We start from the raw sequence: 26,108 nt of genomic DNA, 5'->3' as shown, positions 1-26,108 counted from the left end.
AGTTCAAAGCCAGCCTCAGCAACTTAGCAAGGACCTAAGCTATTCAGTAAGACCCTGTCTCTAAATAAAATACAAAAAAGGGCCTAGGGATGTTGCTCAATAGTTAAGTGCCTCTGGATTCAATCCCCGGTATAAGAAAGGTTGTGATGGCCTCTGTGCAAGGTGTGGCTCTAGCAGGGTCACCAGTGAATATTTCTTGTGATTGAACACACATCCATGAGATTGATCCTTCATAACCAGTCATCATTCTTAATTAATTTATCATTTTTGGTTAGTAACTGTAATTTGATTCTGATGACTTCCACAATATAAAGTATCAGAAATTTACTAATACAACCATTTTTTAAAAAATATTTTTAGTTGTAAATCATCTTTCATTTTATTTATTTATTTATAGGAGGTGCTGAGGATTGGATCTCACACATGCCAGGCAAGTGCTCTACCACTGAGCCACAACTCTAGCCCCGAATAAAACCAATTTTAAGTGCACAACTAAAGAGACATAAAGAAACTTCTCAATGCTCTGCTATTTTAATGTCTGTTCTTTTCCCTTTTCAGTCCAGACCTGAGCCTCAGTGCCCCAGGGTGGGAGGCTGCAGTCATAATCCAAGGGCAACCCCAGGTCTCAGTCCTACAGTACAAACCTCCCAGGGCCCAAGACCTGCCACAAAGTCATGGCTGGGAAGATGCTGGCTAACCAGACTGCCCTGCCTTTCTGGCCTGGGTTGCTGATGACATGGAGAAGAAGACAGGTGCTGGGGAGCAGGGACAGGGCAATCATTGCAAGAGAGAGGATTCCTACACAGAGCCTGAGGGCAACCTCACTGTCCTGCCCTCCTGTATACTGAAGTTCAGGATTGATAGTTTCTGGAAACTGTGAAGCTTGTCAGAAGGAGGCTGAGCCAAACTTGGGAGTTCATTTTCTACATCAAATTCTCAAGTGATACTAAAAGGTTGAGACCTTTGAAACTAGATCATATCTGAAATGTCTTCATTTGAAGAGTCAGTGCTTCTAGTTCATTGTTGATTACTAAATGATGGTAGGGGTCTCAGAGTCCCATGGGAAGCTGTTCTGGAATTGGGCATTTGCTGCAGATAATGCCAAAAGAAATAAATAAGGGACATGCATGTGGCCTGGATGTGATCCAGATCTTGTTTATGATGCTGAGTGGTGGGCATTGAGGCCTATGAAAGGAACCAGGGAAATTCATAACCCAGCACCTTGAGCTATCTTAGCTATTTTCTCTGAAATGATTTTTCTCCAGAAGAATACACAGATTTATTCAAGACGCTAAGCACACTCTTTTTTTCCCCAGCAATTAAGAATAAGACAAATTTTTTCCCACAGTCATTGTGTTGGGCTTGTGTTATAATTTGTATCTGACATGGCCCCCAAAGGTTCATATATTGAAGGTTTGGTCCCTCTGGTGGTATATCAGAAGGCAGTGAAAACTTTAGTAGGTGGCCTAGTTGGAGGTAGTAGGTGGGGAATGTTCCCTTGAAGCAGATATTGGGACACCAACCACTTGTGTGCTCTCTTTTTTTCCTGTCTGCCATAAGATAAGCAGCTTAACTCTACCATGTGCTCCACACCATGACATTCTGTCTGATTACAGGCCTGAAGTGATGGGATCAAGTAACAAAGTGATGAAACCTCTGAGACTGTGAGCTAAAATGAATCTTCTCCCTGTAAGTTGATAATTTCAGGAATCAAACTAACAGAGTTTGGAAGTCCTGGTAGTTTGATAGAGGAGTCTCAGAGCATTGTTCCTAGAAGCAGGGAAAGGGCCGAGGAAGGAATGAAAACTAAGAGAATGCATTTTCCCTGTTAGGAAAAAAAAAAAAAGGTAAGAAAGCCAGGTGTGGTGGTACCTGCCTATAATGTCAGCTCCTTGGGTGATGGAGGCAGGAGAATCCTAAGTTTGAGGTGAATATGGGCAACTGAGTGAGAATTTATCTCAAAATAAAAACAAATAGGGCTGAGGAAATAGCTCAGTGGTAGAACACTTGCTTAGCCTGTATGAGCACTGGACAATCTGTAGTACTGTAATAAAATAATTTTAAAAAGAAAAGAAATATCCCCTCTCTGATTTCTTTAGAAAATGTAAAGCTTCCTCTTTCCCTATGAGACATGTTCAAACCTTAATAGCTAAAACCAACTTTAAACCAGGACACCCTCTCAAGGGACCTGGGTGCCCTCTTCAAAGAGGAACCATCCAGGGAGACAGGGCTCTGCCTTTCAGTCTCTGGGGGACGGAGGAACCTAATTTGGTTCTAAGTGGCAAATCTACCCGCTAATGAAGATTAAAGTCTCTTCTTCCTTTGCTTAAAGCCACATGGCAAACAGAGAGGAGCAGGTGCCCTAGATGAACGCAGATGATCACTGAGTGATCAGTGGTGCTGGTGAATCCTCTACTGGAAGACTGGTTAGTGTTTATGGGCATAGTGTGGAGTGCTGATATCTGCTGGTTGTGTTAAAGGACAACTGCTCTTTCTCTCCTATGACCTCCTAGGTCTTCCTGGTGATGAACATCACAGAGGTCTAACGCTTCTCCAGTGATAAAAGTGTTTTCTTTTTCTCCTGCCCCTGCAGAGAGACTCTCTGAGCTGGGAGGAGATATCAAGGTTGGATTGTTGTCCTCATCTTTTGTTTTTTGTTGTTGTGGTACTAGGGTCCTCTGCCGCTGAGTCACAACCCCAGCTCTTTTTTATTTTTAATTTTGAGACAGGATCTCACTATGTTGCTGAGGCTGGCTTCTAACTTGGGATCTTCCTGCCTTAGCCTCCCAAGACACTGGAGCCAAAAATGTGCAAACACTACGCCTAGAGGAAAAATTCTTTTTATTTCTATTTCTCCATGGCCAGAGGACTTTATCTGGAGCCTCCCCCAGCATAGAACAAGATTAGAACAAATATTCCCTCATTGTGCTCCCGAATGGCATCTACTTCAACCATAGCAGAAGCTCTTAGAGGCTTCCTGGGACTCCACATGAGTTGAGCAAGTGCCAGGTACCCTTTGTTCAGGGCCAACCTGCACCCTCTTGCACTGTAGGGGACCAGAGCAAGCTTAGCCAGGCTACTCAGGGATGCTTCCCAGAAGGATATCCTGGGTGTCTGGGGTTCCAAGAGAGCAAACCTAGGGATTGCACCACCAGAGGGCACTTTTGCTTTGCAGAAGAGTTGTGGGACTAGGCCTGGGGTTTTCCCCTGGTGGAGGGAAAGTGAATATGAATGCAAAAGAAGAGCATGGATTCTCGCATCAGTACCAGATGAGGTGGCAGGGGTGGGAGGGATGATGCTAAAGGCATTCCAGGCAGGATTGTAGTCACTGACCTGCCACCGATACTCAGGGATGATGCTTTGCATTTGGATTTCTTACTCTTCTCACACACAGGCTCTTTATTCAGCCAAGCCCTGTTGAAAAACAAGACAAAAGTGGGGAGAGTCAGAAGAACAGGTGCATGCATTATTGATTTCATCAAAGCACAAATGAGACAGCCTGAAGGAACAGGATGGGTCGGTCAAGGCTATTAGGTTTGGTTATCAAGGCCAAGGGCAGGAGAAAACCATGACAGGAGGTTGAGGCCTTTGGTCCTAGACAACTTGTCTCTTGAGTTTGGACAAAGCCCATGAGCATGGTTAAGGGTTTCTGTGTAGGTGAAGTGAGTGTAGGCCAAGGCTGAATCCCAAAACTGGACAGGCTGTGGCCCAGGTGTCCCCTCAATGCTGAGAAGTAGGAACTAAGATGAGAAAGATCCCCTAACACTGCCTAAGGGGCAGAAGTTTATGGATCAGTATCACCTTGACTCTCTGGATAAGAGTTCTCCCTCTTGGTTAGGGAGACCAGTATGTAGCTTCAGGCCCTCAGGAACATGACAGAGATATAGCTTAAGCATCTGGGAAAGGGTGACAGTCTTGCAAATATTGGCACTAACCTATGTCCCAACTCTCCTTTCTACAAGAGGATCTATCCTGAGGCACCTATGAAAATCTGAATATTTGGGGAAAGAGACTGAGACCAGGCTGGGTGCCAATATAGGATAATTTTAGAACATTCACCTCTCTATGTCCTCCCCCAGAACCCACAGGAAGGCTCCATACACAACCTGCCCTCAGTGAGCCTGGCCCATGGTAATGGGCCCTGCCAGCACCATACCCAAGGTCTCCCCATGGAACATCCCCCTCCATCCACAGCCACCTCCCCACCCCTCTGCAGGGACAGGGCACTACAGTGAGTGCATTGCTGCCCAATTCTTCCCATAGAGCCACATTGTGCCCCTCAACTCTGGACTCTGCAGCTCCTCCACTTCTGAGCCTGCTCCATTTCTCCCCAGAGTCTGGAATGTGTCCACCAGTGACCCCTGTGAGGACATGGTGAAGTCTTTGTTCCTTTCTCATTTTGCATTGGCTGCTCTTCAGTGACTTTGAACTCTGCCTGAGCTGGCCTGTTGGGACAAGATGATGTACATGTTACTGGCGCTGCAGTCAATTCAGGACATCTCCATAGGTATTGTGAGACCCAGAGAGCTGCCCAGCAGAGGAACAAAGACTGGCCCACAGACTTATAAACAATGTGTGTGCACATTATTGTTTGGCTTTTTATAATACAAAATTACTATGGTGCTAGACACCTGAATCACTGTCACCTAGAAGCACTGAGTGGAATAGAAGCCCCCATATCCACACCTCGCCATCAAACATGCTGGACTCAGATGTGTACCGGTAATGAGTTTTCATCATTTGTGCCACCAAAATGCCAGGGTTTGCTTGTGCTACAGGATTGTCAATCAGATCCTGACTGATACACAAGACAATAGCTCATGGGCCTTCTTCCTGAACAGATGGGAAGAAGTATGTTAAATGAATTGTAGAAATATCCAGTAGTTTAAATATCTTATCAAACAAGTACTTTCCTGTCTTCTGGAAGCCCATGCACAGGTAGAGGGTCAGAGCAGCCTGCTGTACCATGCTAGTATCAAGGACAACCTCACTATAGCCCTAAGCCCTCTTATCATATTTTAGATGAAACTTAATAAATGGAATTATTTTAAAATTTATGGACTGATGATGTAGCTCAGGCTGTAAAGCACTTGCCTATCATGTGCTAGGTCTGGTTCATCCCAAGCACTGCAAAATAAAAATAAAATAGTATAAAAGTTTTTGACATTTCTCAACATTTACAATCTTGCACCACCACCATTTTATCAAGTCCCCAAACATTCAGCAGCCATCCAGCAACCATCCCCCTCCCCAGTTCTAGTGACACCCCAAGCTGTCTGCATGACATGCTTTGGATTTGCATATTTTTCTCAGATCTCATGGCAGAATATCTTGCTTATCTTTTAGAGTGCCATAGTCTGAAGTTCCACTTTGTCTCCTGTTCCAACTTTGCCCACTCCTTGACCCAATAATGTTCCCTGGCTGGGAGAGTGGTAACCAGGCCTGGGAGCCTAAGCAGGCACAGGACACTTCTGCCCTCTGCCTCCTGGGAACCTGGTCATCATGTTTAGGCAGAAGGAAACTGTCCAAGATGAATATTCACAAACTAATGTGAGTCTTCCAGACAAAATAGGCTTTGTATTCACTCTTGTTTGTACAGCATCCAGGCAGCTTGGCAGCTGGTATAGGGACCCTATTGTGAGAAGGCATAGACCAGAATGAAAGCAGGATGAAAGGCTTCCTCCCTGCTCAGAATTATCTTTCCTACCCAATCAACACTGTCCATCTCTTGAAAACATGATTGCTGAACAAAGGTATGTGTTGGAGAGAGTGGAAGAGAATGTTCCAAGCCAAGGGAACAACATGTTCAAAGACCTCCAAAAGAACGAAGACTTACTTTTGGAACTAACTAGAGCAGCTGACTGTGTGTGAGGAGTGAGTTGAGGCTCTGGGACAGGGGAACACCAAGCTACTGTCATGACTCTGAGTTTCCTTGCCCCTGAGGGAGCCCTTCAGTAGTGATGGGGTTGTAGCCTTTTGACAACCTTCTCTAGTGCCCAGGACTCCCATTACTTACTATCAGAGTGTTTCCATCCTGGGCCCATCCTTCCCCTCTCTTCCCCTCAGAGCTCTGAGCTCCAAAATGGCCTGATACCGTGCACATCTTGGTGAGTAAAGCCATTTCCCTGTGATTGATTGAAACTTTCAAAGCATTGGGACCATCCTGCCTCTTGCCCACTGGGAACTGCTCCAGGAAGCACTGGCCTTGCTGGGAGAGGGGAGCTGGTGGCAGCAGAGCAGGAGAACTGCATGTTCTCCTCCCCACCTCACAGGGGCTGTCCTGTGGGCCCCACCATTAAATGGTGGAAACATAAGCTGGAAACATAACCACAGATCAGGAGTCAATAAATGCCTGAGGCAAACAGTAGGGACTGTGAATAAGAAGGGAAACCCCTGTGTTCCTTATTGAGGTTTAAGAGAATCACAACAGATATAGGCCTGAAGGTGGGGAAAGACAGGGTACTGTGGTGGCCATCGAGGTCAGCAATATATAGAATGGTATGGGGGGATTAGGGTGCAGAGTCGGTGCCTGTGGTCCCAGGCAATTTGTCAGTCATGTTTGGAAACATCCCATGATCATGCTAGCGCATTTCAAAGTTGAAATGGCTCTTTAACAAGTCCAGTTGGAAGGATTGAGCAGGGTATAGCCACCTGACCTCTCAGTGGATGCAAGCTATGAGTAGGAGACACTGCCAAGGTGAACCTGACTGAGGGAAGCCTGGAATCCCTGGAACAGCAGGAGCTCAGCCTCTAGGTTGAGGGAAACCAGTGAGAGTTCCAGTCTCACATGGAAATGAAGTACCTGGGAGGGACAGCCCTGCTAACATCAACCCTGATCCACCACCCAACTCACCCTTATGTCAGAAGCTTCTAGGATGACATAATCAGGCCTGAGGCATCTATGGAATTCTAAACTCCCTGAGCATTTGAGAGAGAGGCTGGTCCTGATTCCTAAGGATAGCAGATTTGGTGTACTTGCCAGTCCCATGGCACCTCCTGGACAAACAGGAAAGGTCATGCCTGACCTATCTCCTCTAGGTTGTGTAGACCCATGTGACTGGGTTTAGCTAGAGCCTTGAGGGTTGTATAATATCCATGTCTTCCCATGAAAACATGCCTCCCTCCATCCTCACCCAACTTCTTACCATGATCCAGGGACCGAGAAGGAGAGAAGGTAGAGCAAGTCACTGTCCCAATTCTTCCCACAGGCTACATCCTGCCCCTATGCTCTGTAGCTCTGCAGTTCCTCTACTACAGAGCCAACTTCTCCCTCTCAGCCTGGATGTTTCCACAGGTAACACTCTCAGGCACTCAGAAAAGCTATTGCTCCTTTCTGTTATTGCCTTTCTGTTCTACAATGACTTTGAAACCTGGCTAAGCTCAAATGGATGAAGCCCAGTGTCCCTGGCATTTCATTCAACCAAGGACATTAGAAAAGGCAACCAGAGATCCAGAACACTGCCCAGCCAAGCTCAGCAGAACCTGCTTGGTTCATAGGAACTAAAGTGAAAGGTGTGCATCATTGTTTTTTCATTGGTTCTATGCAACATTATTATGTGACTGGATAAATGAAGAGGGGACAATCCAAAGTGACTACAGCAGAGATGCCAGTGCCCACATCCTACCATCCTACCTGATGAACACAGACATGCAAGAACAATGAGCTTTTATTGTTTATACCACTTAAATATCAGGGGTTGGTTGATACTAGAGAAGACAGGTCCAGATTCTTACTGATACACAGGGAAATAGATCACAGTCCCTCTTCCTGAGCAGAAGGAAGGTGGTACGTTAAATCAACTTTAGGAACATCCAGTATCCTCCAAATCATGCTGTAGTAAATCTGGCTTTTCTTCTGGAAGCCTATAGCCTGGTAGAGTGCCAGGGCACTGTAATGCATTGTGGTAGTCTCAATGAAAACTTCATTGTAGCCCTGAACCCGGGCAAACTGGATGAGAGTCCTGACAAGGGCTTTTGCGATCCCCTTACCACGGTGCTCCTTGGCCACTGAGAGGTGTAGCAGCTGCAATTGTTTCTTCCCTAAGGGAGGGTCTGCTACTGGGAGAGCACTCACTGTGCCCACCACCTGTCCCTCAGACTCAGCCACCCAGTAGCAGGAGCCACACTCACTCATGTAGTTCTTGGTGATGTCAGCCAGGTCTGTGCGCAAACATAGAGCTTCATGAACCTTCCAGGGAAAAGCAGCAAGCAGCCTCAGGAAAACAAGTAGGGTAAAGCTGGACATTATGGTCAGGAGCCAGGAGCTAGTGACTAGCAGTACAGTGAGGGGCACTCCAAGTAAGAACAAGAGCATTCGGGGCAGCATCAGCATGTGGCGGAATGTGGCAGGGATGTGCTCAGTCAACCCACTGGAGAACAATGCCAGAACACTGTCGTTGTCACTCTCCTGGTATTTGCGGATGTGATAAGAAGCCATGGGGGAGACTTCTGTGTCTGCAATCTCAAGGTCCAGGAGAGGCAGCTAGACCTGCCTGCACACCTTCCTGGAAACTCTGGAAAAGAGATAGGAAGCCACGTGAGTGTCCCCAGGCCACCAGGCCTCCCAAGGACTGTGGAGAAACTGCCAAAGGGTGTGCCTCATAATACCTAATTGGAACTTGTGTTCATCCTCTCTAGCTGTGGGACATTGGATATGTCGCTAAAGCCTGTGTGTCTTCATCAGCAGAATGGGGAAAATAATACCTGCTTTCTAGAGTTATTCTGAGGATTCAGTAGAATATCTTAAATAAAGCTGCCATGTATCCAGTCCCTTCCCCTCCACCCTCATTGCCCCATTATGGGCTCTCTGAACTCTTGGTACATTAGGCTGGCTCCCTGTGGCAGTCAAACCTCATTTTCCCAGTCCTTTGGACATTTTCCTGGATCTATGTTAGAGGAATCCTCTGTTGCCGAGTACAAGTTTCAGCAAAGCAAAGCCTCGTGCCTGATGGTAAAGGTTTAGGCTGCTGAGAAGGCAAAGGATCAAGCACCAAAAACAGCATGACCTTTAGATCCCCACCACAGTCCTTACTCTAGACCTGTTCGGAAAGCCCTGTCATTGTACCTGCATCCTCTCACCTGCTACCACAGAGACACAAGGTTCCAGAGTAGCCTCAGTCCAGACTGTGACCGGCACCCAGGAGAGACTGTCTACTACCCTCCCTACTTCTGGGAAGAGATCTGGTTGTCCACATTATTGGTTGGCTTCTGGACACTTGTTAATCATAAACCTCAAGGTCACAACTGTTTCATGTTGGAGACGAGTCCAAGTCCACTCACTGTTTTAAACACCAGATTTACAGGGAAGCAGGATCTGGAACAGCTGAGTGTTCTGCCTCTTGTGGGAGAACTGCCTTCTATTTTCTATTTCCTTAAAGCCATACTAACTCTCATCCAGCCCACTTGACCCTCTCTGAGGCCAACTCTGATCCACTGCACATACAGGCTAGCAACCTGGGCACTGCGCCTCTCACCCTGGGATCTCTCACCCTGGGCAAGTATTCAGGTTCCCTGACTCAGCAACAATGTACTTCACAGTTCTGCTTCTTCCTGCCCAAACTTTCCTGGTCCAGGTAAAATCCATCTTTGGCTGCCCTTTGAGCCCAAGGAATCAACACTTCAATGCAGATGCAGGAACACTGTGAGCCCAGGTCCTGATGGTTCATGTCACTGAAAACTGCCTATAAACATAGACAGGAAACTGGGTGCCCTGCAGGATACAGTGGTTGAGGATGAGTCGTCAACACTGTGCATAAGTGAAGTGGCCTGTGAAGAAGAGAAATCCCAATATTCTGTATCCATGCATATTCTGGGCTCCACTCTGCACTGTCTCTAGTTGTGCTTATTATGGGATACACAGGAGCAAGAAGTGGATGGTGGAGATGAGGGGTATTCGGGAAAGAATTAGGGGGAAACCAGAGAGCATGTTATAAGTTTATCATCTCTGAACATTGAGTGGGTTTTCCACTGTTTTCTCATTGGTTTCCTGAAGCAAATATATTTTCCAAGTTAAAGAGTCAAATTGGACCTTGATCTCCATGAAGTTGCACTGACTCCATGGAGGCCACAGATTACTAACAGACCTGGAGCTGGTTGCCACTGTCACCCCTGTGTAGCACAGTACCACACATTTGGTCGATGAGCATTGACTTCACTTTCTCAGGCTACTTTCTTGTTCTCGACACATACCATCCTCTGTAGAGCTTAAACTATGACAGCAGCATCGTCAGTAAGATGTGTCCTTGTATCATTGGTATAGAATGTAGAGAGCATTCCATTTTCCATTGGTGGCATTTTTAATTGCCCAGACCAGAGACATTAAACACATTCATATGCTGTGCAATGAGAACAGATTGCAGTGTTTGTCCTTCTTTCCTCCTTTTAGTCCAATCCAGGGCCTCAGTGCTCCTGGGTGGGAGGTTATAGCCAATAACCAAGGGAACCCCCAGAATGAATTATATGGGAGGGAGTTTCCCTGCCAACTCCACAACTGGCACAAACACCATGTCTGTTCAGACCTGGATGACCTTGCTTCCTACTTCTGTTTGGAGTTGAAGGAGAAATGGAGATGAAGACAGGCAGAGTTTTGGGGTTGAGGTGGGGCAGCCATGATCAGTGTGGGCATTCCCAAGTGCAGTAGGGGTTTGCAAAGGTCCTGCACTTGAGTGGAGGGCAGCCTCAGAGATCAATACAGGGACAGATTTTCCTGAGCCCTCAGCTTTATGGTTGTGCTTTAAGGAAGCTGTGGGCCATCTCACTTCAAGGCAGAATTTCTTCTCCTGGTTTGGCTGAGCCAACTTTCTGGGTTTATTTTTGAGGCTACTTCTTCAAATGTGTCTGTGAGCCAAGAGGTCCAAACTGTCAAACCTGATCATTTGTGAAATATCATCCAGTTCAAAGACTTCCCAGTTAAAGTTCATTGTCATTACTGTTATAGGAGGAGTCCCAGAGCCTCCTGGAAAGCTGGCTGGAATTGGGCATTTGCTGCAGATCATGTCAGCATGAATCAATAAGGGGCTTGTGTGTGGCCTGGAAGCAAAAGCTCTTATGAGCCACATATTGCTTGTGACAGTGAGTAGCTGCCAAAAAATCCTATGTAAGGGAAGAGGGAAAATGAAAAACCCAGCCCTGGGAGCTACCTAATATAACCTTCATTTCACTTCTTGAGGATCTTCTAGAAAGGAACATGCAGACCATTCATACACAATTCTCAGCAAGTTGATAGTGGTGGTGTTGTAGTTTGGGCTTGGTATTGAGAAATAGAAATTTTACCTCTGTAGACTTTGTCTTTAGCTCCAGAGGCCAGGTGGCATGACCCAGGAGTCTCACTGCTCTCAGAGCCAGGGTAACGACCAAGGGGAAAAAAAAATTAAAAGGCTGCATTCTGCATGGCTAGACATTAAAACAGGAGTTTGGGGAGGCTGGAGTGTAATTCAATACTAGAGGTCTAGCTTGGTGTGTATGAGTCATTGAGTTCAATACCCGGCAGCTAATAATAAAATCACACACACACACACACACACACACACACACACACACAGAGAGAGAGAGAGAGAGAGAAGAGAGAGAGAGAGAGAGAGAGAGAGGAAGAGTAGTCCTCTAATCTTTTTGTGAGCATTTTCTTTAGAAATGCTCTCAACCCTGTCCCTAATTGGTAAAACTTGGGTCAAAGTGGCAGGACCCACCAGCACCATTCACAGCAGCCCCCCTCCCTAAGAAAACCCCTTGACATCTATTCTCTGTGTCCATTTAAATGCTTTTAGAATCATCTAAACTATTTTCTTCTAAATTTTTAGATGAAATCTACATAAAATTAACCTAGTTAAGGTATCAAAGCTGTGCCATTTGGTTCATTCTCAATGTTGTGCTGCCACCGTCTTTATCAAGTCCTTGAACATTGCCACCTACCCAAGAGGATGCTTATACTCCAGCAGGCATTTTTTGCCACTGCTCCTTCTCCCCATTCCTTGTAACACCCAAGCTGTCTGCACAACCACCTTTGGATTTGCACATTTTATTTCAGGTCTCATGGCCAAAACTGGCTTATCTAGTAGAGTACAACAGTCTGAGGTTCCTGTTTTCTCCCTGTTTCAGGGAACCCACTCCTTGACTCCATAATGCTCTGACCTGAAAGAATGGTGACCAGGCCTGGGAGCTTCAGGAGGCACAGAACACTCCTGCCCTCTCCTCCTGGGAACCTGGCCACCATGTGCAGGCAGAAAGAGACTGTCCAGGACAAACACCCAGAAGCTAATGTTAGTATTGTGGACATAATAGGATTTGTATTCACCCTTGTTTGTGCAGGATTCCAGGCAACTTGGCAGCTGATGTGGGGACCTGATTGTGAATAGCCACAGATGAAATTTCAATGAGGGCCAGAATGCAAGCAGGATGAAAGGCTTCCTCCCTGCTCAAATGTTATTTTCCTGCCCAGTCAATTCTGGGTAGCATGGTTGCTGAACGAACAAAGGTATGTGTTGGGAAGAGGGGAGGAGAGTGTTCCAGGTCAAGGGTACATTCTGTTCACAACTTCCAACAGAATGAGAGCTTCCTTTTGGAGCTCAGTAGAGCAGCTGGCTGTGTTTGGAAAGTGAGTGGAAGTGCTGGGGCAGGGGAAGACCAAGCTGCAGTCCTGTCTCTGAGATTCCTGGCCCCTGATGGAGCCCTCCACCAGTGATGGGGTTGTACTCAGTGCCCTGGACTCCCATCAGTCCAGTGTGACAGTGTTTCCATCCTGGGCTCTTACTTCCCCCTCTACCCCTCAGGCTTCTTAGCCCTAACATGTCCTGATACCAAGAACATGTGGGTGAGAAAAACCATTTTCTTAAGAGTTTTCAAAACACTGGGAACCTCCCTCAGAATCTTAGCCTCTGGGCACTGCCCCTTAGACCCTGGTCTCACTGGGGAAGGGAACTGGTAGCAGCAGAGTCTGGAGAACCTGCAGAACTTCCTCCTCTTGACCTCACAGTGGTGTCCTGAAGACTCACGCACAACTCAGGAGGCCACAGACACCTGATGTATGTCACAAGGTTGTGGGAATGGGGAGGGTCAGGGGAACAGGTGTGATTTCTTTTTTCTATGATAGCACAGGGAGGCAGGCCTGAGGGAGAGGGATGAGCTGACAGAGGGTTATATGTTTGATCTTCAAGACCAGGGGCAGGAGAAAAGGATGGGGCAGTGGGAAGTTGAGGCTGTGGTCCTGAACAACTAGTCACTCAAGTTTGGACCCAGTCCATGAGCGTGGTTAAGGGTTTCTGTGTAGGGGAAATGGGTGTATGACATGGCTGGATGCCAGAATTGGACAAGCTGTGGCCCAGGGGGACAGGGGAAATGCCAGAGAAGGGGAATATCTCCCATGCTGCCCAAATATCAAAAGGTAACTAAGGTTTTCGGGATTCACCAGATCTGGAACTGTGCCTCTGAGTTGGACGGATCAAGTAAGAGGCTCCAGGTGGCCATGAACATGCCAGAGTTCCCATCCTAAACAGATGGGAAAGGGCAACAGTCCTGAAAACATCAGCACTGACCCATGTCCCAACTCTTCCTTGTACAGGAGGATCTATTCTGAGGTACCTTTTAAAATCTGGAGTTTGTGAGCATTTGGGGACAGAGTCTGGGACCAGGCTGGGTGCCAATCCATGTTAATTTTGGGACACTCACCTCACTATGACTCCTTCAGGATATATAGGAAAGCTCCATACATGACCTCCCTTCAGTCAAGCTGGCTCATGGGAATGGGCCCTGCCTGCACCACAGGATTGCACCATACCCAGGTCTCCAGATGGAAACATCCCCCTCCACCCACAGCCACCTTTCCACCCCTCTGCAGGGACAGGACACCAGAGTGAGTGCATTTCTGCTCAGTTCTTCTCATAGGGCCACATTGTGCCCCTATGCTCTGTGATTCTGCAGCTCCTCCACTACTGAAACAGTCTCATCTCTCCTGAGTCTGGGATGTTTCCACAAGTGTCACCTGTGGGGACATGGAGAAGTCTTTGTTCTTTTCTCATTTTGGTTTGGTTGCTCTGCAATGACTTTAAACCCTGCCTGAGCTGGCCTGCTGGGACAAGATGATGTACATTATAACCAATACTGCAGTCAATCCTGGCCATTTGCATAGATATCCTGAGACCCAGAGAGCTGCCCAGCACAGACCAGAAGAAAACTGGCTCACAGACTCAAGCAACGTGTGTGCACATTATCATCTCGGCTTGTTATTTATACATTACTGTGGTGATAGACAAATGAATCACTATACCTAGAAGCACTGAATGGAATAGAAGCCCCCACACCTCACCATCAAACATGTTGAACTCAGATCTGCACTAGCAAGGAGTTTTCATCATTTGTTCTACCAAAATGCCAGGGTTTGCTTGTGCTACAGGATTGTCAATCAGATCCTGACTGATACACAAGACAAGATCTCATGGGCCTCCTTCCTGAGCAGATGGGAGGAAGTATGTTAAACGAATAGTAGAAAGGTACACTAGTCTAAAGACCTTGTTATAAAAGTACTCTCCTGTCTTCTGGAAGCCCATGCGCAGGTAGAGGGTCAGAGCAGCCTGCTGTACTATGCTAGTATCAAGGACAACCTCACTGTAGCCCTGAGCCCTCGCAAACTGGAGGACAGTCATGACCAGGGCTTTCCCTAGTCCTTCACCTCGGTGCTCCAAGGCCACAGAGAGGTGAAACAGCTGCAGTTGCTTCCTCCCTGGGGGGGCATCCTCCACTGGCAAAGCACCCACTATGCCTGCCACCTGGCCCCCAGACTCAGCCACCCAGAAGCAGGAGCCATGGGCCCTCAGGTAGGATTTGGTGATATCTGCAAGGTCTGTCTGGAAACACACCACCACGTACTTCCTCCAAGGCTGTCTGGCCAACAGCCATAGGAAAACAAGGAGGGTGACATTGGATACAAGAGCCAGGAGCCAAGAGCCAGAGACCAGGAGTAGGGTGACGGGCACCCCAAGTAAAAGCAAGAATGTTTGTGGCAACTTCAGCATGTGGCGAAAGGTGGCAGGGACATGCTCGATCATCCCTTGGGAGAACAACTCCAGGACCCTTTTGTGGTCAATCTCCTGGTATTTGCGGATGTGATGAGGTGCCATGGGGAGACTTCCGTGTCTGCAGTTTCCACAAGTGACAGCTAAACCTTCACGCATGCCTTCCCTGCATCCCTGGAGGAGAGAGAAGAAGCCATGTGAGTGTCCCAGACCTCCCCAGAACTTAGGAGACATCTCAACTGTGTGTCTTTACTGTGGCCCAAAAAGAAGCAGGCCACCACCAGTGGAAGGAGGTGTAGGATCAGAAACACCTGCTGGATGTTGGAACTTTGGTTCCTTCCATTTCTAGCTATGTGTCCTTGGGCATGTCACTTAACCTCTGAGCCTCTGTTGTTTTCCTCTGCTGAACAGGGTAAAATAACAACAGCCTTCCACAGTTGTTTTGAAATTTAAAAGAATGATTTATATAAAACACTGATATATACAGTCCCCACCCCTCTGTGTGAGTCAGCTTTTCATTTTGTGATCAAAATACCTGAGAACAACAACTAGATGAGAAAGATTTATTTTGGCTCACGGTTTTAAGGTTCAGTCCTTTATCAGCTGGCTCCAGGGCAGAAACATCACAGTAGAAGTTTGTGGCAGAGGAAAGCTGATGAATTCAAAGCAGTCGGGAAACTGATAGAGGGCCAGAAAGAGAGACAGTGAGACGAGAGAGAAGAGGGGCCTGGGAGAATAATACCCCTTCCCACCACGCCCCCAGTGACCTACTTCCTCATACAGTTCCCACCTCCCAGTAGTCTATTCAGATGTTAATGGTTTAATCCCTGATGAGGCAGAGCCTTCATGAGCCGTAAAAGTCCCCACTCAAAAACCTTGCTACAATTGCCTAATGCCCCAACAGCTCATGTGTTGATAGCATAGTCAATGTAGCAAGGTTTTGAGTGGGACTTTTAGGCTCATGAAGGCTCTGGCCTCATCAGTGGATTAAACCATTAACATCTGAATGAACTACTGGGAGGTGGGAACTAGTAATAGGAAGTAGGTCACTGGGGGCGTGCCCTAGAGGGGTTTGTCTTTCCTCCACCCTTTCCTCTCTCTCCTTTGCTTCCTGGCTGCTGGAGTTTAGCAGCTTACCTCTGCCATGACTCATCTCCATCCAGTTTCTACTTTAGAACAAGATGACCATTGATTGGATCCTCTGAAAACATGAGCCAAAATTAATCTTTCCTTCCCTAAGTTGTTCTTGTCAGGTATTTTAACTGCAGCAACAAAAATCTGACTTCACAGCCTCCAACCTCATTAGTATATTATGGGCTCTCTAAATTTATTGGCACATGTAGATAACACACTATGACAATCAGTACTCATGTCCCCAGGTCTTTGAGCCCCCACCAAGGTGCATATATTTCAAAAATCTTGTTTCCAAATTAGAAGTCTCACCCAAGCCTCCTTTCCCCAGGGCTAAGAATTAGTCTGCTGGGAAGGCAAAGGGCCAAGCACACAGGACAATGCAGCCTTCAGATTCCTAAAATATTGTGGGACTCCATTCAACACTGAGTCCTACAACTATGTACCCCTCCACTCACTGACTTCCCCAAAGCTGAGAGTGACCAGGACAACCTCATCCCTCAGCCTCCAGCTGGCATTCAGGAGAGAATGTCCAGGGTCTGCCCACCTGTGGGTAGCCAATATGGGTGGCCACCTCATTAGCAGATTCATGAATGTTTCATAATCAGAAATCCCAAGGGCACGTTGGTGGGCTGTGACCATGCAGGGAGCCCAAGTCCATGCACCTTCATGAAGACTGGGAAATGAAACTGTGGGATGGGGGTCAGCAAATCTGGACCAGCCCCTGGCTCCAACCCTAGGAAGCTTGGCACTTCAGGTCACAACATCCCTCACAAAGCCCACCCAGGGCTCTCTGGGGTCCACCCCAGTGCTCTCCCACACCTAGGAGTCTGAGCACTGTGCCGCTAACCTCAGGCTCTCCTCACAGGCAACGATGAGGTTCCCTGGCTCAGCAACAAGGTGCTTTCCAGCTGGGCTTCTCTCTGCCCAGCTTTACCGGTCTGGGTGAGACTCTAAGCAGTCCCCACACTCACCTCCTCTGCAGCCTCTCCTCTCCTTCATTCACACACTGAGCAATGCTCTTGAAACTACTTTGGGGCTGCAGGGGTCCTTTTCAGCCACCAGCAATGCTGACATCCAGCTGACGGGCACCCAACAGTAGACAGCTGCCTTGTGCAAAAGAGGAGGCCTGGGGACTGCAACACCACAGGGCACAATTTCTGTGTCAAAAGTGTGGGACTGACTGAGGCCTGGAGTTCTCTGAGGAGGCCTGGTGTAGGTATAGTGAATGTGAAGCTGTAGGCAGGACATGGATGCCTCACGGTACCATATGGGGATGGGATGGAGTAGGATGTAGGGGTCCAGGAAGCCATGGCCTCAGGGAGGAGGCCACCAAACTGCCTCAAAGCCTTGGGGCAGCTTATGAAATCTAAGTTGTAGTGAAAGAAATACATTTGCTGGGAAGCTACAAAACCTAAGCTTCCATGTCCCTCCCTCCCTTACAGGGCCCCTTCCAAGAATTCATATTTGGATTTGCAACATTGTATTCTGCAGCTAGTCCCCAAATTGGTTATGCTCAGGCTCCCCACTACCAGGTTCGCCCTGAGGGCAGGTCTACATTTTGGAGAAAATATGAATTTAGGAGTCAAACAGACTTGGGTTCAAATCCTAGTTGTATCTCCAATATATGTCTTCTCCTCTCTGTCCCCTGTCCATGACTAGGGAAGCTGGGGTCAAAGTGGCAGTGCCCACTGGTTCTATCCATAATGGTTACCTCTTTGAAAACTTCAACATCATTTCTCTCTCCAGTCTTTAGGTCCTCCTTATGGTTTTAGGGATATTTAAACACTTCTTTTAGCTTCAAATTTTTTAGAGGATAACAATATAACATGAAATTAGCTGACTTAAAGTGTAAAACCTGTGGCAATGGTATATTCACCATGTTATGCCACCACCACCCACATCAAATCCCAAAACATCCTCTTCAGCTGAATGGGGGCCTTGGATTATAGTGGTCAATTGTCGCCATTAATCCTACTCTCTGAGATTCTAGCAACTCCCTATATTGTGTGCCTAAGCACCTTTGGATATGCACAGTTTCTACCAGAATTTATGGCAAATTCCTTGTTGATCTTGTAGAGTTCTGCTGTCTGAGAGTCTACTTCATCTCCCTTCTCCTCTTAGCTCACCCCTTGACCCAGCAATGCCCTCCCCACTGCACAAACACAGGTGTTGGGTACATAATTGTCTGTGTCCACCCTTGTTTTCAACAGACATTCAGGGAATGCAGCAGCAGTTTTGGGAACCCCACTATGAGGAGCAACAGACTAAATACCAGGGAGAACACAAGGCAAGCAAGTTGAGGGCTTCCTCACTGGTCAGAAGTGAACTTTACAACAGAGTCATCTCTCACCTGAAAGCAGTGGTACCTGGTGAACCAAGGTATGGATGGTGAGAAAAACAGCGAATGTTCCAGGCCAAGGGAATATGGTACCCAAAGGCCTCCAGCAGAATGGGAGCTTCCTTACTGAGTGATCTAGAGCAGTTGACTAGGTTTGGGGAGTGAGGATAGAAGTTAGAGCTCATGGCCAAGCTGAAGTCCTTTCTCTGTGTTTCCAGAGGCAGAGGATCTGGTTCCTGCAGGAAGCCCTCAACCAATGTTGGGGTTGGCATCTTTGGATGGCCTTCCTCAGAGCCCAGGACTCCCTCATCACTTTACCATGACAACATTTCCATCCTGGGCCTTCCTTGGCCTCCTTGTAGCTCTTGCCTTTGACTATGTCCATCTGGCAGTAGTGAAACTCATTCCCTTCTATTGAATGAACCTCTCAAGTCACTGAAGACTTTCTTCATGTGTGTGCCAGCTCTGTGCCCACTGGGAGTTGTCCAAGAGACACTAGTCTTACTGGGCCAGGAGAGTTTCTGTCAGCAGAGAAGGAGAGAACCTGCATGGCAGCCTCCCCTCCAACTCAAAGGGACTGTCCTGATGGACCCAACATTAAGTAAAAAAACTAAATTAAAAGTCAGACACATGATGTGAATAGCAGGGGAAGGTTGGAGGAAGGGAACAACCATGTGGATTGTTGAGGTTTTAGAGAAGCACAAAGGAGATATACCTGAAGGTGTGGTTAGGCTGTCACAGAGTATTGCAGCTGGCCATCAATGCCAGCAACACTTTGAATGGCATTGAGGGGTCAGAGTTCAGCTTCAGGGGTTTGTATAACAAGTTACTTATATTTGGCACGATCCCATGGCTTGGTGAAGGGTCTCCACCTAAGTGAAATAAGCCTGTGACACGGGTCTCTTGGCAGGGAACAAGAAGTCACTGTCCCAATTCATCAGACACGATTTATCCTGCCTGATGTCTCAGTGGAGGTGAGTTATAAGTAGTAGACACTGCCAAGAGGGGAAATGACCTCCAAACTTCTCTCAAGTCACCAGAACCTAAGGGGTACCTGAACTCCCTGGAACAACAGGAGCTCTGCCTCTGGGTTCAGAGAAACCAGTGAGAGTTTCAGAGGGACAGCCTTGCTTACCTAATGAGCACTGACCCACCACCTAACTCCCTCTTGTGTCAGAAGCTTCTAGGATGACATAATCAGGCCTGAGGCATCTATGGAATTCTAAACTCCCTGGGCATTTGAGAGAGAGGCTGGTCCTGACTGATTCCCAGGGATAGCAGATCTGGTGTACTTGCTAGTCCCATGGCATCTTCTGGACAAACAGGAATATTCATGCCTGACCTACTTCCCCTCAGTCGCATGGGTCCCTGTGACTGGGTTCAGCCAGAGCCTCAATCGAGGGTTGTACCATATCCATGTCCTCCCATGAACACGTGCCTCCCTCCATCCTCACCCAACTTCTTGCCATGAGCCAGGGACCAAGAAGGAGAGAAGGTAGAGCAAGTCACTGTCCCAATTCTTTCCACAGGGCTGCATCCTGCCCTATGCTCTGTGTCTCTGCAGTCCCCTACTATGGGGCCAAATACATTTTTCCTTCTCAGCCTCGATGTTTCCACAGGCACTCAGAAAAGCTATTGCCTTTGCTGTTCTCCAATGACCTTGAGCCCTGCTTAAAGTCAAAATGGATGAAGTCCAGTGTCCCTGGTACTTCATTCAACCTAGGACATTAGAAAAGGCAACTTGATACCCTATGCACTGCCCAGCCAAGCCCAGCAGAAACTGCTGGTTCATAGGCTCTAAAGTAAAAAAAAAAAATTATATATATAATTGTTTTCTGTTGGTTTTATGCAACATTATTGTGTGATTAGATAAGCAAAAAGGGGACAATCCAAAATGACTGTAGCAGAGACTCTGGTGCCCACATCCACCATCCAACTTACTGGAATCATCTGTGCAAGAGCAATGCACTTTTATTTTTTATACCACTGAAATGTTCGGGGTTTCTTGTTAATAGTGAAGAGTGGATCAAATCCTGATTTATAGACAGGGACATAGATCACAGTCCCTTTTCCTAAGCAGAAGGGAGATGGTAAGTTATGAAAGCAAATGAAAGAGAGTATAGAAAGGAAAAGAAATGAAGGCAGACCTCAGCAAATCAGTGGTATTTTATTAAGCAGCAGGGGGCACATTTTCAATAGGGAAAATGGCAACTTGCTAGTAAAAGGTTCTGAGTTTTGTAGGGTGTAGACAGACTGACTCTAAGCAGGAAATGTGTTAATTATAGCTGGAGGAAGTCCTTGGGCATTCAGGGGAATAGTTGTAGATAAGGAAAATGGCAACAAGTTCTGAGCCAATTATACTCCTTTTCTCATTGAGAGTTATTTTCCATATCCTTCATATAGACTCTGAATAGGGGAATCACTGTCACATATGGTGCTTCCTGCTGAAAAGGGATAAGGGAACCTATCCATCTTCAAAAATCCAGGATAGGATATGATGCTTTGGGGTGTCCTGAACCCTTGTAGGATCTGGTGGTTGAGGCTGAAGATGAGTACATGTGGAAGAAAGCTTGAGGTCATCATGGGTATCTTTTCCTTTTTTTGTGGTTTCAGAATCTCATACTGTGAATGCAGGAGAGGAATGTCTTTGGCATATTCCTGCGATGCAGTATGAGCTAATGGGTCACCTTACTAAGATGCTATCTCTGTACAAAATTAAGAATACAGGGAAGAAATTTATTGTGTAAAAGATGAATATTAAGAGGGATGTGAGGGAGAGTACACAGGAAGTCCATCATTTTAGATCCTCCAATGAGGACAACTAGGAAGCAGATCGTTCTCATCTTCACTGTTCCAGGCAGTCCTGGAGCTGTTTAAACTTGTCTCTTACTAATCCTGATTGGTTTACATACAAACAGCATTCTTCCCTGAGGCAGGGGCGGAGGCTACCTTGTTTTATAGTAAGGATATCAGAAGCCAGAAAATCAATTGATTTTGTAAGGTCAGTATTGCATTGGCAACCTGTTGGATGTCTTCAATAACTTGTTCTGATAATTTTTTATGTAGTGAATAGAGGTTCCTAATCCTGTTGCTCCTGTGTCAATCTTGGCAGATTTCTATATCCCTATGAGTAAGGGAATACATTGAAAGGCTCTCTTATATCTGGTGTGTGCCATTATCAGAATAGGCAAATTTTAGTTGTTAAGTAAATCATCAATTTGAGGAATAAGTAAGACCAAGGTACAGAGGTCAGTCCAATTTTTGGTAGGCAGGGGTAAATATGAGCCTCACAAAGAAAACATGCCTCAGAATTTAGGGAACACCATGGCTGTGGGGCTAACACAAGTGTACATCTTAAGTTCCATTAAAAGAATGATAGTCTTTTAAATGCCCAGGTATGACTGTACTTTGGTACAGTAACTGTTTTGCTAGGTGTTTAGGACCATGCTGGTTCGTATGTATTGCTAAAATTCAGCTGAGTTCCCTCAGGGGGTCACTCTTGGGCACTTGTGAGCAGCTTCTTACCCTCTTTAGTGTCATCTAAGATGGATCAGCATCTCCTTCACCATGTGTTTCCCCTGGAAGCATCAGGGATGTCTCCTTCTCCAATGACCTTCCTCATTGCAGCATATGCACTGGTTAGCTTTCTGTTCTCCAGGGTCTCATTGAGCTCCCTGAATGGGAGGTCATGTAGCCCAGAGTCACAAAGCCCTTCGAGAAGTCCCCTTGTTCCCTGAGTTCAAGCTGACTCAAAGGTCTCTCTCTCTCTCTCTCTCTCTCTCTCTCTCTCTCTCTCTCTCTCTCTCTCTCTCTCTCTCTTCCCTTTTGTTTCCTTAACATAAGTCTCTAAGCTTTGGTCTCAAACATACAGCAAGCCAGTTTCACCAGTCTTAAAGTAAGAGGACTGGATTTTAACTTTAATGTCTATAACTTTATAATTATTTACTACTTCTATTTGATTGGGGTTAACATTAGTGAAGAAGTTAGCCTTAGATCATTCCATCTGTCCTATAGATGGTGACCCATTATCTCAAATTAACTTAGATTGTTGTATTAGAATTATACTTCTATAAGGCACTAACAAATAACAGTTAAGGTTTGCAAGGAAAATAAAAAATGAAATGAACAAGAATAAAAATATATTTAATTTGTATAATAGCTATAAACTAAGAAACAAATTTTTATGATCCCAACTCTTTAAATGTTAGTTTGAAGAACACCAGCTTGGTAAAATGTTCTTTAAATTTTATATTTTAAAGACGTATATACTTAGAAGATATAAATACATTTAGAATACAAGTAAGCCAGTAACAGTAGCACAATGACACTGATATTTTATGTTTTTAGCTTTAAAAGAAAACTTTAGATCCTGTAATGCAGTGTGATACTCTAAAATAACAGTTGTTGTTTAACCAAAAGTGTTCAAATCCTAATTTCTTCAAGACTAGTTTCTCTAAATAAGAAAATTTAACAGACATAAGAAATTATCTTGAGAGATAAGAGCAAACTAATGTTTTAAGACAACCTTGTTACTTCAACCCATAGATTATTAAATTTGGTTTATATCAATACATTAAATAACTTCGATTGTGCTAATTTTAGTCAATTTAAGTATACACAATTTTTTTGAGATTCATCCTCCACAAATCTTGTGTAAGTTAAATGTTCTACAATTTGTTTACATCCTTAGTTTTCTCCTTTTTTATCTTGAATTTTAGCACAAGAATATTATTTTATCAGACAAAACAAAATGTTCTCTCATCAAGAACACTTCCTTTACCTTTTAAATTTCGGTACCAAAAAATTTTTCTATACCTATAACTTTCCTTTATCCCTATTTGTTTCAGATCTTTCTTTAATATATATTCTGAAACAATCCTTATGAATGTTATCTATGCATTTAATTTACAAAGAAAATTTCATTCCAGAACAGGAATCAGACAAAGTAGTATAAACAAAAACTATGCTGTAATCCTTTTCTCCCAGATTGCAATCAAGGGGTTAGGGCACAAGATATTTTTTAGCCTGACCTTTCCCCCTTATCTTTATTACAATGTCATCAACTCTAAATTGAGTTCCCCAACATTAATTGTGCCTAGATTCTCCTTTTGGGCTTTTTTTCTTATACTAGGCATATTAATATTTAATGAACGTGGCCCCAGTTAGGTTATCTTCATTTGGGTGGAGCCAGGCTGAGACACAGTGTTAATACTGCCAGCACTGGGTTGAAATAATTTAACTCTTTTGTAACACTTTCTTTTGATGAGCAGCTTCTTAGTTTCTATCCTGGCATGTCAGAGGCAGTGCCCTTTGGTTCTTTCAACTTAGTTTCTGACTGTTCAGACTCCTTGTCATATAACTGCAGAAATATCTTCACATACAGAATCTTCTATATCCTTTACCCCTGACAGACAAATTCTAACTGTAAGATTGTATAATTTCCAGAAAACCATTTAAAGGCCAGATAGTATTAGAGTTATACATCATTCTCTTGGGCACTTGTGAGCAGCTTTTTAGCTTCTTTATTGCCATCATCCAGGATGGATCAGCGTCTCCTTTACCATGTCTATAGGTGACATGTCTATAGGTGGCATGGCCCATTCAGCCAAGATTCTTTTAAGATAAATGTAACATGGCCCATGTCTTAAATGGCCAGTACTAAAAACAGACAAGAGAATCACTAAAACCGTGACTGATAGGCAGGAACCAATAAAATAGACAAACTTGCACACACAAATTTTCCTTAGCTTGGATAGTGAAGGATATGGGCAGATGGTAAAGTGGGAGCCACAGCAGATTGCTCAGAGTCTCCTTTCCCCTAATTGTTGGCATTATTCCTAGTCATAAGTTTGGGAGTGTTAGCCTTGAGGGGGCCTAAAATTTGAGTCAGAATACAGAAGGCTTCTTGGATCCAAATAAAACAACAGTGTTTTATCACTATTTGAGGGTTTTTTCTTTTTTAATCCCTGTAATCTATGAAAGTAGAATTTTAATCCTCAATCATCTTGCTTTTAGTGAAGACCCAGAAAGAATGAAAATCTTAAACTTTTTTTTTCATACAAGTTGATATATTAGAACTTTAACTTTGTAAATTAATCAGATGTCTCTTCTAACAAACACAATACCATTGATGTTGATGTTAAATCTAATTTATTCATTTTAATGATAAAAATCAAGATATCAGTCAGGTACAGTTAACACTAGTAGCTATCTCTTCCTTGTTGAAGAGAAATTCTAGAAACAATCCATAGTACATTTTAGATATTTTAAGGAAACTAATACTCTGTTAATTGTCTGACCACCTAGAAAAACATGTGCATTAGTAATTTTAAAGTCATATTTACTCTCATCTATTTACCTAATTTAATTAAACTTTTTTTTTCAATCACATGCACTAAAAGATATTTGGATCCATTTTTATTTAAATTTAAATTTTTGGAAGCTCATTTATCTATATGCCAATTTTGATACTATGTACTTGATAGAGGGACACAAACACCTATGTAGACACAACAATATTGTATATATATGCACACATACACAAAATAAACAAGAAACAAAGATTTTGTAACTTTTTTGTAAGTGGAGCTCCACAGGTAGGAGGCAATGTTGCAGGTGTTTATTAAAACCTCTATTAGATTTGAGCTGTTTGAAATAAAAATAGAGCCTATCAAACTTTTACATTATGACTTAAATATATAGAAGGCTTATATAGTTGGAAATTCCAGGTATAAATTCTAACAGCCATGTGGGACATTGAAATCAAAGATTCAGATATCTGGCTATTTGTCCTCAAAATAAGCCTTATGCCCAACATCACCATATCTATGTCCCTTTTAGGATTTAGTAAAAGGAGATTTTTTTAATGTCATTGAGAGTCAACCCTTGAAAAATTGGCCTCTGAACAAAGACAAAGTGTAAAAACTTCTATAGTTAGATAAAATAAAATGGATGAGAAAAATATATTAATTTAGGTGCTCAAGATCAAATATGAATTCACCATAAAATTATGAGCTCAAAAATATAGGATTTTTTAAAAACAGGATTTCTAAAAATAATACACAGCTTTAATACATGAGTAAAGAGCATGTAGAACATCTTTATCAGAATTTACTTTTAGCTTAGATTAGAGTCAGTTCAGATACTGAAAGAATGAGAGAGCACTGAAATCCTCAAGGAAAAGAAAATTTGTATATATGAAATCATTCCATTTTTTTCTTCTTGTGCTGTACCATTAGGAAGGAACTTGTTAAGAAAGCAAGCTGGTAGAATGAAAGCAGATAAAATAGCTGGCCAAGCTGTAAGTGGTTTGGATTTTTCCCCATTTTTCTTACTATTGTGGAGGTTTATCTTCTATTTAGGGGGTAGTAAATGAAAATGGCTGGGGGTCAGGACCTGAGTTAGGAGTTTATGAAGTGAGGAGATATCTAGAATTCTTTGTAGAGCAGAACAAGGTGGGCATAATGAGGTCCTTGAGTGAAGATAAAAGAAAGCTTGGAGGTAAGGAACCTCATGCCATTTGCCATTTCATTGGAAGAAATTGTCTAAGTCTTGGAGGATTTTTTTAAAAATATTTTTTAAAAGTCGATGGACCTTTATTTGATTTGTTTGTATGCAGTGCTAAGATCAAACCC

At 44.6% G+C, this 26,108-nt stretch overlaps 2 protein-coding genes across 2 annotated transcripts; both read right to left on the bottom strand.

The window, feature by feature from the left end:
- Positions 1–7,649: 7,649 nt before the first annotated feature.
- On the bottom strand, positions 7,650–8,437 carry LOC101955070 (N-acetyltransferase 8F1). The gene has a single exon (XM_078029014.1). The coding sequence runs from the start codon at positions 8,435–8,437 to the stop codon at positions 7,754–7,756; it is 684 nt and encodes a 227-aa protein (XP_077885140.1). The 3' UTR covers positions 7,650–7,753.
- Positions 8,438–14,183: 5,746 nt separating this feature from the next.
- On the bottom strand, positions 14,184–15,750 carry LOC101970034 (N-acetyltransferase 8F1). The gene is made up of 2 exons (XM_021724358.3): positions 15,580–15,750; positions 14,184–15,176 (listed from the first exon to the last, which is right to left on the bottom strand). The coding sequence occupies exon 2, from the start codon at positions 15,159–15,161 to the stop codon at positions 14,424–14,426; it is 738 nt and encodes a 245-aa protein (XP_021580033.2). The 5' UTR covers positions 15,162–15,176; positions 15,580–15,750; the 3' UTR covers positions 14,184–14,423.
- Between the last annotated feature and the right edge of the window lie 10,358 nt (positions 15,751–26,108).

This window comes from Ictidomys tridecemlineatus, chromosome 12 (assembly GCF_052094955.1).
Source record: "Ictidomys tridecemlineatus isolate mIctTri1 chromosome 12, mIctTri1.hap1, whole genome shotgun sequence".
In the NCBI taxonomy this organism is placed as follows: domain Eukaryota; kingdom Metazoa; phylum Chordata; class Mammalia; order Rodentia; family Sciuridae; genus Ictidomys; species Ictidomys tridecemlineatus.
The sequence above is the reverse complement of the archived record's forward strand: the minus strand, read 5'-3'. Positions and strand labels throughout refer to the sequence as shown.